The sequence below is a fragment of the Brachionichthys hirsutus genome, chromosome 11 (genome assembly GCF_040956055.1).
Source record: "Brachionichthys hirsutus isolate HB-005 chromosome 11, CSIRO-AGI_Bhir_v1, whole genome shotgun sequence".
Lineage (NCBI taxonomy): Eukaryota > Metazoa > Chordata > Actinopteri > Lophiiformes > Brachionichthyidae > Brachionichthys > Brachionichthys hirsutus.
The window spans coordinates 10,349,956-10,367,887 of NC_090907.1; the positions used below are offsets into that span (position 1 = coordinate 10,349,956).

The following is a 17,932-nucleotide window of genomic DNA, read 5'->3' on the forward strand; positions in this document are numbered from 1 at the left end:
GTGTGTGTGTGTGCCTGGTAATCTATCGCGTTTGCCAACGGTTAGCAGCCGAGCTGTTGCTGATGTTCCCTGCAGCTATGATGGTCCCGCATCCCTCATATTTCTTCATCTAATTGGATTGCACCTTCTCCTCTGAGTTGGAACCCCCCCGCCCCCCGCCCCCACGTTTACGCCCTTCTGCCACTGATCACTGAGCCTCAGGCTTCCTGACACCTTTTAGTTTTCATACATATTTTGTTTTCCCATCTTCTCCTCCATTCTGTTATCTGCCTGTTCTCGTCATGCTTCATCTCTCTCTCTCTCTTTTTTTTTTACGTACCCCTCCATTCCCTGATTAAGACAGATAGTCTTTGTTTGTCCTCCAGGGAGGATGAGTTTTTCGGAGCAGACTTTCATGGCTGATGTTAACATCTTTTACGGAATCTTAGATTCAGTAAATATAACCGAGACACAGAACTCGCTGAGATCCGCCCAAGTACACCCAGAATAGCCTTTCTGTCAATTAAGTTAGCAATGGCGAGTTAAACAGGTTCCAGTGGTTCTTTTCAACATAGTTGGAGTATGGATTAACATTGATTTATTTCAAGAGGAGACCGGGCGACATGCGTCCTTTGTTGTGAAGGTGATGGCTGCCAGTCTTCTGTTTGTTTGCTTGTTAGGTTCTCTGATTTATATCTAGTTCTAGTATGTGGCTGAGGACTGCACTAACTTGTGGAAAAGGGTCTAATATGTCTCCTTTAATCAATCTCTACCCAGTTAGTGTTCAATCATCTCTACGGGTCTGAGTGCACCTTTGGCAGGTCAGACATGGCTGGGAAAGTGACAGCCGCCAGGACCTGAGCAGGGTTCGACTCCTTACTGATAATTACTATCGTTAGAGGAAGAGCAGTGTCCCCGTCTCGCAGCACTTTTGGCAGAGGCAGCGAGAAAAATCAAATGCAATGAAAGCATGTCTGGATTAGAGCTCAGTAAGCAAGAGAAGAGCCTTTAATTGCTTAGGCTTTGTACAGCTCCACAAAGAAGCGGCATAGCTAATCTGTAGCTAAAGGGCGAATGTTTGAGACGGAACAAGCGAAGATGTAAAGAGAGGTGGAGAAGAAAGAAAGGAATTTCAGAAGGGAGGATTTCAATGGAGTCGTCGACAAAGTCCCACTCAGGTTGTCATTGGCAGTCCAGACCGAACGGTTTCAGTCTGGGATTCATTCCCCTTGTTTTTTCACTCCAGTTGGTTTTGATAAGTCCAGTTAGTGGCTGAGATTTGGGATCACGGTGACGTCTTTAGTACAAAGACTGACGAGGCCAAAAACACATCTAAATACAGGAAACCACACATGGTGTCATGATTCACTTGAGAAATCCCACTCCACTCGAAAATGATACGAATGAAAAAATAACAACATGCCAGAGGACAGATTGGTTAGACCGTTAGAGCATGCTTGTGTACCCCACAAGATCTTCCCATGTGAGGAATTGACCTTTCCGTCTGATACACCCACATGACTTAGTAGACCAATCATGACGCTGCACATCATCTCTGGGCTACTCGTGAATCTGTTTATGTCCGACAAACCACCCGAGAGTGCTTCGTTTTGCATGTCGCAGTCATGGCTTGTGTAACCATGACGACCGGTACCCCGAACGACTGGAAGGAGGTGTCCGGTTTACTCACTTCCCTAATTAGCTTCGACTAATTAGCACCCGACTTCAAGCTTATCGGTGGGATGTTTGTATTACTCTGCAGCATTATTGATTGTTAGACCAAATTGTAAACTATAAAGGTATATTTAGTAAGTTCTATTAATATTTTCTTCGGTAAACTATTGTCATATAATCAGAAATAGTTACAGGCTGTAGAAGTATGATGCAGTAAGAGTCATGAAAGTACGGCAGCTGCTGCACCTTGATCCGGAACAAACGGAGTAATTTAGACATAAAGCCACAGAGTCCATAGATTTCAGTGGTGCCGCTATTCAGCTGGAGCTCCAGTCTTTCATTCCGGAATGCCGTCTCATTTGTTATTTCTCCTGTAGAAGCAATGTGCTGGATGGAAAGAGAAACGGCTACAATAAATCCTGATTGTCTGAAGCAGATAGCTATTAGACAACAGAAGGTGTGAGCTATTACGGTGGAAATGAAGCATTGTTAAAGAAACATAAGACAGTGGATGATGGCCTCCTGAAGCGGTCTCTGATTAGATCTCACAGGTGCACTCAGGAGGTGAGCGCTGATCGTTCCGCTGGGAGGATTATAGCAGCTCATCAGATCTCCTCAGGAAGGAATATTAAGCCTCATTATGAGGAGGGCTAGAAGGGAAGAGGCCAATGATGGGAGCAATTCACGGCAATTGTTTGGGCTGTACTGCTTGCCGTTTTGGTACAAAAGCACTGATCCAAATTTCCACTTTGTACAGTGGAGCTCTGCGAGTTTCGGTCTCCATTCATAAGCATGAGACGGGTTCCTTCTGTCAGAGCGAAGTGTAGCAAAGCAGAGCCGTGAACAGGAAAGATAAAGACACGAGCTGAACGTTACATTTATCTGCTGGTGAGGAAGTTATACTTTCTGCTGTGAAAAGCTATGAAGCTTGTATTGTTCATGAAATAAGTCACCTGATGACTGGATATATATATATATATATATATAGAGAGAGAGAGCGAGAGAGAGATGATCACTTCCTTCTGTCCTGATTTTGAAATGGAATGTGATGATACAGCAATATTCCATAGTGGGGGACATTTACAACAACTTCTGGATACTGCCTAAAAAAATAAAACAAATGGTTGGATATAAATAATATATCTCTTCATACCAGTCAAACAAAATGCATAACATTTGGAAATCGAACTCCATACTTATATAGAAAGATTTGTAAAAAATGATGTCAAAATTGAATCAGTGCAATCCATTGCAATATTATGTAAAGGTCAACATTTTGTCTGTTCAAAAGCCCTATAAGCATTATATTACTCACTTATAGTTTCATACATGACCTACTGTGTCAAGGTCTGGGGGAAAGGCAGCCATATTGCAAAAGTAACAGCACTGACTGGTTGGGGGTTTGAATCCTGGCCAGGGCAGTGCCAACATCCAGGTGGGATGGATGGAAGAATCCACAAACAAACGTTTCATCCAGCTAAATTTGAAGTCATTCTGAAGTTTAATGACATAATAGATTACCAAACAATACAAATAATGTACAAAGCAAAAAAAGAAAAAGAAAAAAATAGCCAGTTACCACAAAGTATCCAGAAGTTTTTCAAAGTCAGGGACAAAATGTATGACTTGAGAAAGAGCACTGTGTTTTCAGAAAACAAAAGTAAGAAAAAATATTTTTTTTAAATCACTGTGCCAGTCAGGAATGACTGTTCTTCAAAAAATGTGTTTAAAAATAAAAACATTCACTCATTCATGAATCCTAGTGTGTTCTAACACATCTATCATTCCCTTGCAGCTTCTGAAGATGGTCTTCCTCTTAGCCAGAAGGGCCCTGCAGAAAGCCCGGCCCATCTGCATCCCACCATCTACTCGGGCAAAGCAGAGGTCACCACTGCCCCATCTCACCCCGTCTATAGGGATCCTCCCCAGCACCAGACCCAGCCGCGCCCTCACAGTCCACAAACTGATTTTGAAGACAGTGAAGGATCCAGTTTACACTCCAACTTTGAGCAGACCCTCTCCATGTTTCCTGGGAGTCCACTGGATAAGGGGGCTTTCACCCCTGTAACTCACGCAGTAGCTGCCCCATCTTTCTCACACGCCCCTCTCCCAGTGGCTTTAAAAGACCCGGAACACAATGGCATCATGCCGTCTTCTGCTACTGCCTCAAGGGTCCATGTGAGTCCACAGGAGACAGGAATGAAGCAGGCTGTGAGACATGACAGCACAGAGGAGACAACCAGCAGCACCAGCAGCAGCATGCAGAGTGCAGGTAAAAAGACAATCTTATTACTGGTATTACTTTTTAGACGCATCACATAGTTTTAGAAATATTATCAGTTTGATGATGTGAAAATTAGGGGTGTCAACTTATCACGTTAATTGCGATTAATTGATTACAGTCCTATTTAACGCGTTATGTTTTTTAATTGTGTTAATCTAATTTTTAATCTCTAACTTTGCTGCTTCTGTATTTCCTTTTTATAAAATCATTTTATGCGCTGGGCTTTTTGTGTCGGGGTTGTTGGGGTGGAATAGTCAGTGACACTCTTAAGTGGACGTTGATTGGCTGTCATTGCATTTGGGCTTGTTTAGCACAAGCTGATAGGTTCCCATTGTAGGTGGGCGGGACAAGGTGAGGAAATTAATTACAGATCATAATTAATGAATCACTCAAATGTTTTTATCGCATACAGCACTAGTGAAAATTAACTGCTCAGTCCTCAATGGACCTCAGAATGTTAAATAAGAGCACAGAAACATAGAAGAAAGAAAGAGCAGTGGTGGGAACTAAAGGTTAAAACAGTTTCTCTTTCCACTTCTTTGGATTAATAATAATAAGGTTGATCATGATGATGTCAGAGGCTGTAAGCCATGATCCCAGCAGGAGATCCAATCACAATCCACGGTAACCTGTGGAATGATGAAGCACAAAGTCTCCAGGGATGAAGTTATCGAAATAACTTGAAACAGAGTGAAAGGTGAAAAGAGTTGCTCAGCGCATTTGAATAAGTCTCCCAGAAGTCAGAGCCGCTCGCAGATGTAGAGAGCGTGTCCTGGAGCCACACTGGAAGACGAGCCAGATTCCCCAAAGGCTCTGACTCCAGTTCTACTTCAGGAGACTCTCGGGATCACAAGTCAGTGTGGATCCTGGAAGCCCAATAAGTGATGTGCTGAGTAATGATGAGTTTTTAATAATTAGATGTATGCTGTGAATCCAAACCTCTTCTCCATACACACCAAGCATTCCTCCATCAGAGTCCATGGCGTTCTAATTATTATCAGAGGTTTGTTCATCATCTGCAAACTACACAACTCCTCTCGATACTATTCCTGCTCATTTACTGAAAGACATTTAATCAAGTTGGGTCTAGCACATTACCTTTAATAGGCTATCTTTTTATTAATAAAAAATTGTCATCTCACCCGCCCGGGTGGTACAGTGCCTCCATCCAGCTCGAGTCTTCTACCGGAGACCTGGGACCTTCAGGGTTCTAGCAGGATCTTAGCTGTCCCTCGGACTGCCCTCTTCTGGACGTTGTTCCTGGTATCTGCTGGAGCCATGCACCCAGCTTGGGGGTTACTGCCCCTAGTGCCCGATCACGACTGGAGCCATGCACCCAGCTTGGGGGTTACTGCCCGTAGTGCCCCATTCACGACTGGAGCCATGCACCCAGCTTGGGGGTTACTGCTCCTAGTGCCCGATCACTACTGGAGCCATGCACCCAGCTTGGGGGTTACTGCCCCTAGTGCCCGATCACGACTGGAGCCATGCACCCAGCTTGGGGGTTACTGCCCGTAGTGCCCCATTCACGACTGGAGCCATGCACCCAGCTTGGGGGTTACTGCTCCTAGTGCCCGATCACGACTGGAGCCATGCACCCAGCTTGGGGGTTACTGCTCCTAGTGCCCGATCACGACTGGAGCCATGCACCCAGCTTGGGGGTTACTGCCCGTAGTGCCCCATTCACGACTGGAGCCATGCACCCAGCTTGGGGGTTACTGCTGTTTTTAAATGTTCCACATAAATACATTTTCACTTGACTATTTGTGCATGCATGTTGTGAACTTGCTCACATTCACTCTTGTGAGAGTGAATTCGTGTTCACATTCCTGAGTTGAACAGTCGAGCCTCCATGGGGGAGCTCAGAATATGAATGTCAGCTCACTTTGTCATTGTGAAGATGTCATCTGTATGTCAGTGAAGGAAAGGTCAGGAATGAAATGAGATAAATGTGTCTTTATCTCGTGAGACACGTACCAGGAATTTTATATGAGAAAAAAAAAACCCAAGGTTTACCAAAGCGTGTTCTTTGATCGAGACATGGGGCTGAAATAAATTACCGCAGCATCAAGAGATCTAAATAGGGACCCGGCGTCACGAGTGTTGGATGCAGCTGGATTAACCATTGCATCTGTATGCAGGGTGGGGGCTGGTCGCAGCACAGACAGCACGGGGTGAAGGAAACACTGTGCTGTGCTAATAATGAAGTATGGAGGAGCCACAGACATGATGCTATTCCTCTTAAGGAAGAACTTCAGCAAAAGTTAACTTTGAGAGAGAAAGAGAGAAAGAGAGCAGCAGAAGGAAATATTTAGTCCTGAGCTGTCCAATAGCAGAGCTGAGATGCCTTCAGACAGAGTTAGGTGGAGTGTCTGCCTCTGAAAAGTATGTGTAAAGTTACAATAATTTATATTTTTGTTTTTGATGTCCAAACCATCAAAGTCTGGTCTCTCTGACCTTGTCTCCAGAACGACTAACCTTCACTGTCCCTCTTATTGTCTCATTTCTAATCCTATCCAACCTGGTCACTCCCAAGGAGAACCTCAGCATCTTCATCTCCTCCACTTCTAGCTCCGCCTCCTGTCTGTTTCTCAGAGCCACTGTCTCTAAGCCGTCCATCATGGCTGTCCTCACCACTGTCCTGTAGACCTTTCCCTTCATCCTCGCTGACACTCCTATCACAGAGCACACCTGATTCTTTCCTCCACCCGTTCCAGCCTGCCTGCACACGATTCTTCACTTCATATGCCCTCCGTTTGACCTTTGCCACCTCTACCTTTGCCTTGCGTCTCATCTCCCTGTACTCCTGTTTACTCTCTTCTGTCCTCGCAATGTCCCACCTCTTCTCAGCTAACCTCTTAGGGGTGGGACGAGACACAAATTCCATCAGACGAGACACCTCGCGAGATTGAGTTCACGAGATTGAATAAATTTGAATAATATTACATGCCAAGTATTCAAGATATATTTTCTATTATAGAGCAGACTACATTAACAATCTAAAAAATGTAAAGTGCAGCTGTTGACATGAACAGGAGAGTAGCTTTTGTTACAGGCTCATTCTTTAAATTCTGCTGCAATAACAGCGGAGATGTTTTCTTGAACGGAATAGTTTAAAAAAATTAAATGATTTATTTTTACCGGTAAGAGGTAAAAACAAATGACGCACACATTGGTGGATCGCTCCTCACAAATACTCTGAGTGTAACCTCATCTTTACACAGGGGATTTAAAATGTCGAAGCATCCTGGATCTCTCCTGCATACTCCGTTGCATTTCTAACTCGCACTCGACTGCCACACTTCTATGGAGAGAAATGTGTTTCTTTTTATGCAATCAAACAAAAAAAGGTTTTGCAACCAAAAAAGGATTTGCAACCAAAGAAAAGATTTGCAAGCAAAAATAATGATGTTGATAGATAATAATAGCATTGTTTGCAAATATCTTTTTAAATTGCAAATCCATTAATTTTGGTTGCAAACTTTTTTTGTGGTTGCAAATCTTTTCTTTGGTTGCAAATCCGTTTTTTGTTTGCAAAACTTTTTTTTTTTTGATTGCATAAAAAGACAAGCTGCATGAATGTGTTGCTTCAGAATGCTGCATGAATAACAAGCAATGACTTTGCATTGAAAAATGATATTTGTTCCTTAATAAATCCCAAGCCCTCATTTTCAAAGAGGAAAATACAAATGACAAACGACACCAACCCACTTCCTGAAATCAGCTGGTTAAGGTGAGACAAAGGTCACAGTTAAACTAAATGCTGCTGCTTTAGGAAGCTGTTCCTGCTTACCTGGATGAAATCAGGACCACGTATCAGCTCCACGCTCGCATGGGAGCAGCTTCCAGGCTTACAGATTGCTACTTTACTACTTTTATATGTCAACCATTTCATTGCAGTTCCCTGTCAGCTGAACCTGACGGGACCAGAAGGCTACATGGAGGCGCCCCCGCTCTCAGGCTCCGCCTTCCACGCCACCGTAGACTGCAGCTACACCATCACTGTCTGTATGGGCTACGGCGTGGAGGTCCAGGTGAGAGATCGATCTGTCTGTCTGTCTGTCTGCCTGCCTCTCGCTCTCTCTCTCTCTCCCTGGAGAGTTGATTGTGATTTATTTTTGAGGCTTATCCGATAGATGTATGTATGAAGGACATTTTCCTCATAATGCAAAGTCGTTGTCATTCCAAGTAGTGCCAGTGGAAGATGAGGGCGGGTCATCGCGTTGCCATGGCAACACTGTCCATTTCGACCTGTGTCTTGTTGACCTTCCCGCCATACTGGATCTCGTTTGTGTCTTTGCCTCTGCATGGGACTGTTTCTCTGAGTGCATTATTAGAAGTCACCTGGACCTGTGTTTTATAGGGTCACACCTTGAATGAGTTTGCTTTATTTCATCGCTGTTACCAGCCTCAGTGTCACAGCCTGACTCAATCTGTTCTTCCAGTCCATACAGTGGAGAAGAATTACCTCAGACAAATTAACAAAGAAAAACTGTTCTTTGGTGATGGGTTAACATCAGGCTCTTACATCTCCAAGGGTTGCTATGGTATTTCAGAAGAAGGGGTATGAATGGATGACGACCTTCTCATTGTTGTCCCGTTTAAATGATTCATTTGGTGGGTTAGGAGCCAGAAGTCTGTTTCCTCACAGTGAAACAATGGCCAGCGATAACTCACCGCAGAAACACTAAATGACTAGATTTACCTAAGAAATAACTAACGTGATTCATTGCTGAATGAAAACCGATTCTGAGCATATCAATCGTACGACGTGAGTGTGCACACAGAGCAGCGGTGCATGCTGCTGCGCACCGAGATGCACCGAGACGCCCAATGTCACCTCTGTGAAAGTGTTTGGCCCGTATATGATGACAGGTGCTCCAAGTGATTACAGCCACTCTGCCCACTCTGGCCATTCAGTGTCATTCTGAAGCGTCTGACCTTTTCGGGAGGCTGACGTGATGCTTTAAGGAGCGCCCTTGTCGCTACCCGAAAACGGCCTCATCCACATGATTAACTCCAAGAGCTTTGCTTCTTGCTGCTCATAAATATACAATGGCCATTCTGCTGCCGACCTTCCAGATGCCTGGCCCAATATATTTTGGCTAAAAAAATAAAATAATAATATGTGGTTGCAAATCTTGTTCAATGATATCTCCCAGCTGCTTTGTCTTGGATGTGGAGAGAGAAAAGGAAATGAACAGACATGATGAGGGCAGGAATGAATATATGTGCAAATATTCTTCCATGTGAAGAGGGGGAATTGCAGCTATTTAGATGGGAAGACTAACATCTCATCTCATTAGCATCTCCCTCACTGAATCCCACAGATTCCCTCCAAAGTGGCCGAGACATTTGTTTTTTTTCGCTCCACAGAGAATGAGAACAACGGCAGCACATTTTTACTTAATATGTACGGTGAACCCTCTGCTGCCGAAAACCCGTCCGTCTGACCTGGAGGAGCCTTTTAACCACTCTTTATTCAGAACTGTCCTCACACAGGCCCGTTGGCAGCGTCCTACACTCAATCTGCGGTTTGATAATCAATCCATACAGTTTGGCTTCACATCACGGATGACCACACAGCATGCGATGGAATTAATTAAACTCTCTTTCTAAAGTGCATGCTGATCTGCGTACGGGCAACACGCCCTATCAAGCAGGGGAACGGGACAGCATGCATTCACTAGGAGAGACTGAGACTGGTGTTGATAAAGCCCGTAACAGAAAGGGATTCCATTTATCGGTTCAAAGACAAGACAAGTGAGAATGTTTGTGAGTGAACTAAACTTTACAGAATGGAATTCTACTTTGTTAGCAAACTCTAAATCGCTGGCCAACTTTCAGACGTGTTTGAGTCCAATCGGTCTGGAGCGGCCTGGCAGCTGTTTTCAGCGTTTTGTGGATGAGGTTAGGAGGTTATCTTCCTTCAGAGTAACTAGGGTGAAGAGAGGAACTGAAAGCCAGTTAGTCTGGGGTTGACACTACACAGGCTGTGATGGGCTTTTGTCAATCAACAACAGCGACTCTTACAGTGAGAGGCAGAGGAATCATCCCTTAATCTGAAGGTAATTAGAATCAGAGGGCATTATATTATATATATTATTATTGTTGTTGCAGTCTTTATCAATAGTCAAATGTTTGCATCAGTAAACTTTTTTGTTCAATTTAATTGAAATTTGTTGTGAAGTTCTTGTAATGTTCTTATATAATTTTAACATTTCTGTTGTGTGGCTGTTTGATTTAAACGAATGGCTAGATGTTGTGGAGTATTATTTGGTGGTGGGGGGGGCTTATGGTTCCTGCTTGTCCCGGGCCCCAGCAAGTCTGTTGACGGCCCTGCTTGGACCTGATGATAAAGCCGTCGTTCATTAACTTAAATCATGCCCTAATGAAAATACAATGGGATTACAATGGGAGTGGGAGCATGAGGAAACCCCCACCACAGACTCAGGAGAAAATCATCTCAAGAGAACATAGAGATGATCGATGCTTAGAGCAGGGAAGGAAAGATAAGGAGGAGGAGAAGAAGAGCTGATAAGTGGAATACTACCAGAGGCATAATGAATGCAGTCCTCTCTCTCCCACTTACTTCCATTATTAAACATGGCTCTGCTGTCCGGATGCTGCTGAGCTGCACTAGTTCATTCATGGCTCATGGATTATCTGTCCTCTACTTCGCTTTGTTTACGGACCTCTTTAAATGCATCTCAGCCAAAGTGTCTTTCCAGGTTCCTTCTTTTAACTCAACTGACGCAACCCTTTCTTCTCCTGATAGACAGACACACGCTGCCTTTTAGAGTTTAAGTAATGCTGTGATACATCACATAAGCCAGGCGGACCGGGAGCTCAACCGAAGCATTTCATTCACTAAAAGGTGGGCTTGTAATTTGTCTTATCAATAGATCACACTCATTAATCGGCTTCAGAGGTCTTTATTAGCCCTGGGGGGGGCACATTTGAGTGTCTTTTCGAACAAGATAAGCCAGAATTCCCTCGGATGAAGCACTTTGATTAAGACGGGACCATTGGTTCGAGTCTCAAAGTGGAACGGTGGAATCACAGACAGCACAATGGCAGTGAATACAGTTTGAGCTTCAAGGTTACTGCTCGTTTTTAATTAGAACTTAGACACCTGAAAACTGTAAAGAATCCAGCTTCTAAAGTTGGAGTGGATTGACTCAAACTTCTCATGCACATTTTGCAGGCTGTTGCACGTGCCTTGCACACATTTTTCTACATCTCTTGGCGCACACAGACTGCACCTCTTCCTTTTGTCACCTCTCTGCTCTTATATTTATTTTTTTCATTCAGCAGACGAAGAATGCAGCAATTATTTTTATTCAAATGAGGGGGCGGTCTTAAGTGTGTCTTGGGTTGAACTGTTTGCCTATTGGTTGATCAACAACAACAACTCAGTCTCCACGGCTTGCATGGAGAGCTCCAGCGATGGACGACCAACTTGAGTCGTGTGGCGACTTCCTTGTCGATTTCTGCGCCCACATGTCAATCAACCAATAGGTGAACAGTTCAACCCACTTAAGACCGCCCCCTCATTTGAATAACATTTTTTGCTGCATTTTTGGTCTGCAGCATGAAAAAAATAAATATAAGAGCAGAGATATTTAATTATATTCATTTTCGTATTTATTTCGTATTTACGCTGAGGATGGAACTGCCAGGGAATAGGGCTAGAGGTCGACCCAGGAGAAGATACATGGACGTAGTGAGGGAGGGCATGAGAGTGGCTGGTGTTGAGGCGGACGATGCAAAGGACAGGGTGAAGTGGAGAAGGTTGGGTTGCTGTGGAGACCCCTCAAGGGACAAGCCGAAAGTGTAGTAGTAGTACTAGTAGTAGTACTAGCAGTAGTAGTAGTGGAGAAAACAACTTTGAGGACTAGCTCATAATAATATAGCATCTTAAACAAGTCCCAAAACTCTTAAAAGGACAGCAAACAGTTAATAAAGTAACATGGAAGACAGTAAAAGTCCACGAGAATGAAAAAGCATTGTTTTTCACAGAGCAACCTTTGATGCAGGCAGACCAGGCTCAGGGGATTACATTTTAATTGGTCTGAATTTATGAAGAGCACAGAAACGCATATAATTAATAAAATAAAAGAATCCCTTTGTTTTTTGTGGTCCAAATGGATTTGGATTATCCAGTTCAAGAAACAGACTCTAATACTCTCAGATATTTTCAGGCATCTGAACCCTCATAGCCCTGGACAGTCAGTGGCAGATTAAAGACCCAACCCCAGAGCCCTGGGGAGTCAGTGGCAGATTTAAGGGGCTCCCTCAGATTTCGTTAGAGAAAAGCAGAAGGCAGCATGTTTGTCAAGGCTATTTTATTTGTATAGCACCAAATCATAAACGTTATCGCAGGCCCTGCCTTACAGGCGTTTGTACGTGAGGAGAAAGATTCTACACTTGACTGGGTTTTACAGGGAGTCAGTGCAGTGAAGACCATACCGGAGAGATGTGAACTCTTCTATTAGAGCTAGTCAGGACACAGCATGCAGCTGCATTCTGAATCCTCTAGTCTTTAGAGACTGGGACAGGCTGCTAATGGGGAAACACAGTAATCCAGCACGGAAGCAGTGAGAATGCATGGATTCACTTTTGTACAATCTTGTGCAAATGAAAGTAGGCAGTCCTATAAGTCTGTTTTACTGCATTAAAAGGTCACTCATATGAAATATTTCTCCCCGGTGCATAATGAAGTTTGAAACGTGCCGCACACACCGGCTTCTCCAGTGCTGCTGCTCCTTCCTCAGTCTTCTTGTTTAATGGCAGCCTGAGCACGAATCCAAGTTGACCATACACAGATCAGAGCCATGGCCGTGTCGCCGTCTCCGTGAAACAGATACAGTAAGCAAAGGTCTGGTTACGAAGAGCTCAGGCTATCGACTGATCAATCAATACCCTCGACTGGTTTAGCTGAACCAGACGCCACCTCAGTTCGATAAAGCACAGTTCTATCTTCAGCCCCCATCTGTACTGATGACAGCCATTGATTGGACGCATCCATCAATGCTGAGGCAGCTTCCAGCAGCGTGCGTTCACATCCTGGGGGGGCGGCGGCTGCATCACTTTTAAATGTTTTCCTGCTCAATAGCAAACGATGAAGATATTCGTTACAGTTTGAGTTTATCTGCTTAGTGGTTAGTTTTGTAATAATGATTCCTTATTTGCATAATGAATGTTGGAGCTTGCGTGTTGTGAATGTGAAACCATTAAACGCTGTTTGCAGGCCAGTGGGTTCCTCGTGCTGCGGTCCAGACCAGTAATCCCATTCATGCTGACTGTCAGAGGCGCTGAGAAACGAGCGTAATGACAGACCCAGCGGATAATTAATTCCACTAAAGCTGCAGGGCAATGCGAGACTGTGCCGGAACTTCGGTTCCTTAAACATGCATCTCTTTACCCTTTGACTCGGCATTCTTTTTGCACTGTCAGAAAGGTTGGCGCAGGTTTTCTTCAAAGAGTTAATTGCATTGGCTGCACTTGGAAAAAACCAGCAGAGCACAAATTCACGAGACTGTAGCCACGGGCTAAACTTTGCACAGCAAACGGCATCCATTATTTTCCTGTGTTTGTACAGCAGAGCGTCCCGGTTGTGGAAAGGAAAGCTGTTCAGTCTTTGAGCACTATTAGGAGGCTGCCAGTGTTTCTCCTGCATTATAAATTCTGCATCCACAAAACAGGCAGTCGGGTTACATTGGAGATGCACCTGACGTTTTAGTGCACAGAGGCTGTGTAGAGGTCAGGAAGGAGGATGCTCATGCAAAAGCCTTTGCCTTCATTAACATGGCAATTCGTGCCAAGCCTGAAAGTCAGCATTGGCATTTGGATTTGTCAGTCAGGTCAATGCAGACTATACGCTTCCAAAGTAGCTTGACCAGCACTGGTCGATGTCGAGGCTCTCACTGAACACAGAGCTCGGCCATTACTGTAAAACCGTTCTCATGTCCAATCACCTTCTCTGCAGTCCAAGGGCCCCTCTCATCAGATTTTGTGATTACTCCTCTATTATGTGTCCAGTGGGGGCCAACAAGAGCTCAAATGAATCAGAGGACATGGTGTTTATGCACGGCATTAGGGTCGGTGTGTGTGTGGAGGCTGTAGTTATTAATCAGCAGAGAGGTCACTGCTACCCTCCATCCACTGGTCCTCCTCCGCCTCTGGCACCCAGCGTGCTGCACCTAATGAAACAGCCTTGCGCTGAGCCCGTGGTGCCTTCAAGTGCCTTCTGCCAAATAGCTATTAAAATGGCCTGTCAGAGCGGAGGACATTAGAGAAGGCGATAGACTGGGCTGGACGATGAAAGGTGTGGAGGGGTTGATTAGATCACAGCAGCCGGTCACGAGCTCATTGGCCAGGATCCGCTTTTCAGACGGCAGCCGGGCCACACCCAGGCGGGAACAGGTACGGTTCCTTTTACAGTGAAGCCTCGCTCTGCATGTGTGTGGTTGTGTGTATAGGTGTGTGCGTGTGTGTGTGTGTGTGTGTGTGTGTGTGTGTGTGAGTGTGTGTGTGTGGGTGTGTGTGCTGAAAATTCTGAATTGCCTCAGAAAGTCACGTCTTTTTAAACACGTCACAGCTGAATGAATGGTGCAGCGGCTATTGAGTACAATTATGAACTTTGGGTTTTCTAAAATCAGCGACATGTCATTAACGCAAACGAGCAACCTTGATCATTAAACCCTGGTTCACACAATGTTCATATCAAGCGTGCGATTCAATTTGCTTTTATAAATCTATGAATACAAAATACTTCTGTGTGAGTGCATGAGGTGCTGCCCCCCCCCCCCCCCCCCCCTTTGCTCACGATCATCTCTCCTACAGTCATCCGTGATTCTTCAATCATTGATTGAGTTTGACGTCCCTGCATGGAACCTGCACAGGAGTTACCAGATGCTCACAGGTGTTTATTGTATTACATTCTGGGGTTTTAGAACATATCTGAACAGGAAGTGTTGATAACTTATTGAGTAAATAGCAAAGTAGTAAGTAGAAACCTTTTTGTCGGCGTCCATTGTTGGTGGACCTTTCTGAGGTGCGTTTGTGAGGCGGCCCTTTTAAGTCTGCACATTGCTCCTGTGCAGAATGAAATCCACTGGGGCTTTTTCTGATGTGCTGTTTTTAGCTTTGCTCTAGGTGGGCCACGCTTGATGGGTCAGCTATCAGCTCTCTGCAGCCCTGCACATAAGGCCTTCACCACACACACACACACACTTCCTGTATAAACATGTACACTTTGCAGAGCATAAAGCGCAGTGCAGCTACTTTTCACATATTCACTTTCTTCTTGCACTCTTCACTTGTTTTTTGTTAACTCCAGGGGATCATTTATACATATAAATACAAACAAAACCACACAATGTCATTTTTCCTTCACTCATCGTGACAGAGCGATAATTAATGGAATGAGGAACAATAACTCTTGAAAGATCAAACAAGAAGCAGAGTTCAAGGCAGAGCTGCAGCGGCACCGAACCGACAGTGCGGTGTAAGTAAAGGTACCTGCAGGCTCTTCTCTGTTCCGACTTGTTCTATCGATTAATGCTCGCCATGTTTAAACATCTTATTGACACAAGAAGACAGAAACCTCACAAACACTGCGCAGAGTGGAAAACTGCGTGAGGAGTGAAGGCGCCTCTGACAAAGCTCCGGCACTGTATTGGATTTAAATGTGAAGGATGGGTAGATGGAATAAATACCTGACTCTCATCCTTGACTCTTTCAGATGCAGATTCATGTGCTAAATATTGCTTATACATAATTTTAAATTTAAATGTAAAAATGTATTCTCACATTAATGGTAAGAAATATCCATCATTGGTTAGCAGCAGCATAACAGTGTTATTAAAAAAGACTTATTGTACTTTAAAAGTGTTATTACATAAAATGCACACATTTACTTGTATTTAGTTTTAAACATATTGTACGGCTCTCGCGGAATTACATTTAAAATATGTGGTGTTCATTGCTCTCTCAGCCAAAAAGGTTCCCGACCCCTGAACTCGATGGATACAGCAGCGACAGAAAGACTCTCTGTATGGATTAGTGCTGCAGTTTAAAACCTGCTTCAGCGTTCAGTAGAATGATTGATAAAGCATCTTATATATAATGACTCTTAATGGAGTCCTGATCCTTACTCGTTCACTGTGACTTGTGTGATGAAGACTTTGAGCTGTCCTCTTCCTCCTGCTGTCTGATGGTGTTGAGTCCACCAGAGATGCAGATCATTTGTGTAGAATATTAGAAGAGCTTGCAGCTGTGTGTTTTGCTCGTACCTGCATCATTTCCTATTCCGGTGATGTCTTACCTTTATCAGATGTTTCACCTTTGCTTCGTATTGTTATCTATTTTCTCAGAGCAGTTCATACAGTATCTCCTTCTGTGGATTTTATTCTCTTCAGCTCCATGTCCCTTCTGTATTTGCTCACACAGTACACTGCAGTGCACATACAAATACTTTTTTCATTTACACCTTCTCCTTATTACTTGCGTTTTTTTGTCAGGTGGCGCCGGGATTTGTTTTGTTTTCACTCCTCATTCAGGCATGTTGGATAAAACCAATTTCCTGACAGGCATGCAGGGATTATGGTGATAATGAAGCAGCAAGAGGCGAGGTGAATTTTGAAACGAGTGAAGTGCAGACCATGAAGTGAGCGGTTGTTATTTTGCTTGGGGAAATGAGACTTGTTTTTTTCTGCTGGATGCATGCAGCGGGAGACGTGTATAGAAATGAATAGAATACTTTATCTTCTCAGGCTGGTCAGAGCTGACAGCGCAATACTTCACCATCACAGGCAGCGTTGAAAATAGTGAAGTAATTGTTGCTCCTCCAGGAAACTGTTAGCAGATTAGTTTGTTGGCTCGTTCAATAATGTTTCAATCAAGACCGTTTCAAACTGTCTTGTCCCTGTTATACGTGGACCAGACGGCGTACAGCAGATGGTAGAACACTTAAGCGATTGTACTTGTCCAAGAAAGATGTGTCTTCCACTTGTGTGAGCACCTCTGCTTCAGACAACTTTTCGTCCATCTGCATTCATGCTGTCCTTGAAGCACTGATTACCTCGCTGTCCTGGGGGGGGGGGGGCAAAGAATTAAACAAAGTGACACAACTCGTCTCGTCTGGCCGCTGCGACATGATGTTGAATTTCCTTTCAAACAGCCAGACTAATCTTGGTCGTCTCTCTTTTGTGTGTTGCCGTGGCGCAGCTTGAAACTAAAGGACGGCTCAAGGACGGGTTTGTGAAGGTAGATTTATACATAAAAAGAAAGCTGTGCCCACCTTGTGTCCTTTTCATTGCTACCCCATTAGCATGCACACTGGATAGGAATCCAAACTTCAATTGCCAGATAAACCATTCCAAAGGTGATTTAGTCATGGCATTTGCTGCAGACACTTTTCTTTTACCACGTATCGATGTAGTTGTGGTGGCTTCCGTGTGAAATATATTAAAATATGACGCATCTGAATAGAATGCAGAGCCCTGTTTTCAGGATGCTTGTTTCTTTCTTGACCTTGTAATTTGCTCGACCATCTCGCTCGGTGAATTTGTCAATCAAAGGGAATCCACAAAAATAAACCTGGACGTGGACTCAAGTTCCTGTCAGGTACCGGTCTTGAAATCTACTGTAAAAGCAGTGCACAGGAAACGTAGGTCCGTCCTAGGTAGGCGTATGGTGACAGACTGGACTGCTGTCCTACGCAGGGTCTCCTTTGATACCAAGGCATCTGTTGCATTGCACCCAAAATACCAACGAATAATGAAGGAAGAAATACAGAACTTTGGGACTTGCAACTTTTTCTGCTTTGTGGGACACGGGAGTCGCTGCAGCCTATCCCAGCTTCCTATGGGCAGAGGCGGGGTTCACCCCGTAGGCGTCGCCAGCACATCGCGGGGCCACACAGAGGCGGACAGGGGGAAGGGAGGAGTATTTATTCATCAGAGGTTTGCTCCTCCAGAACACCTCAGT

The 17,932-nt window shown here is 44.3% G+C and overlaps 1 protein-coding gene across 1 annotated transcript in view; it reads left to right on the plus strand.

Moving 5' to 3' along the window:
- Positions 1 to 3,270: 3,270 nt before the first annotated feature.
- The window catches only part of sez6b (seizure related 6 homolog b), a 45,542-nt gene continuing 30,880 nt past the window's right edge, over positions 3,271 to 17,932 (plus strand). The window contains exons 1-3 of the mRNA XM_068745786.1: positions 3,271 to 3,313; positions 3,449 to 3,925; positions 7,838 to 7,971. Of these exons, the coding sequence (XP_068601887.1) occupies positions 3,271 to 3,313; positions 3,449 to 3,925; positions 7,838 to 7,971 (654 nt within the window). The remainder of the gene's footprint in view (positions 3,314 to 3,448; positions 3,926 to 7,837; positions 7,972 to 17,932) is intronic.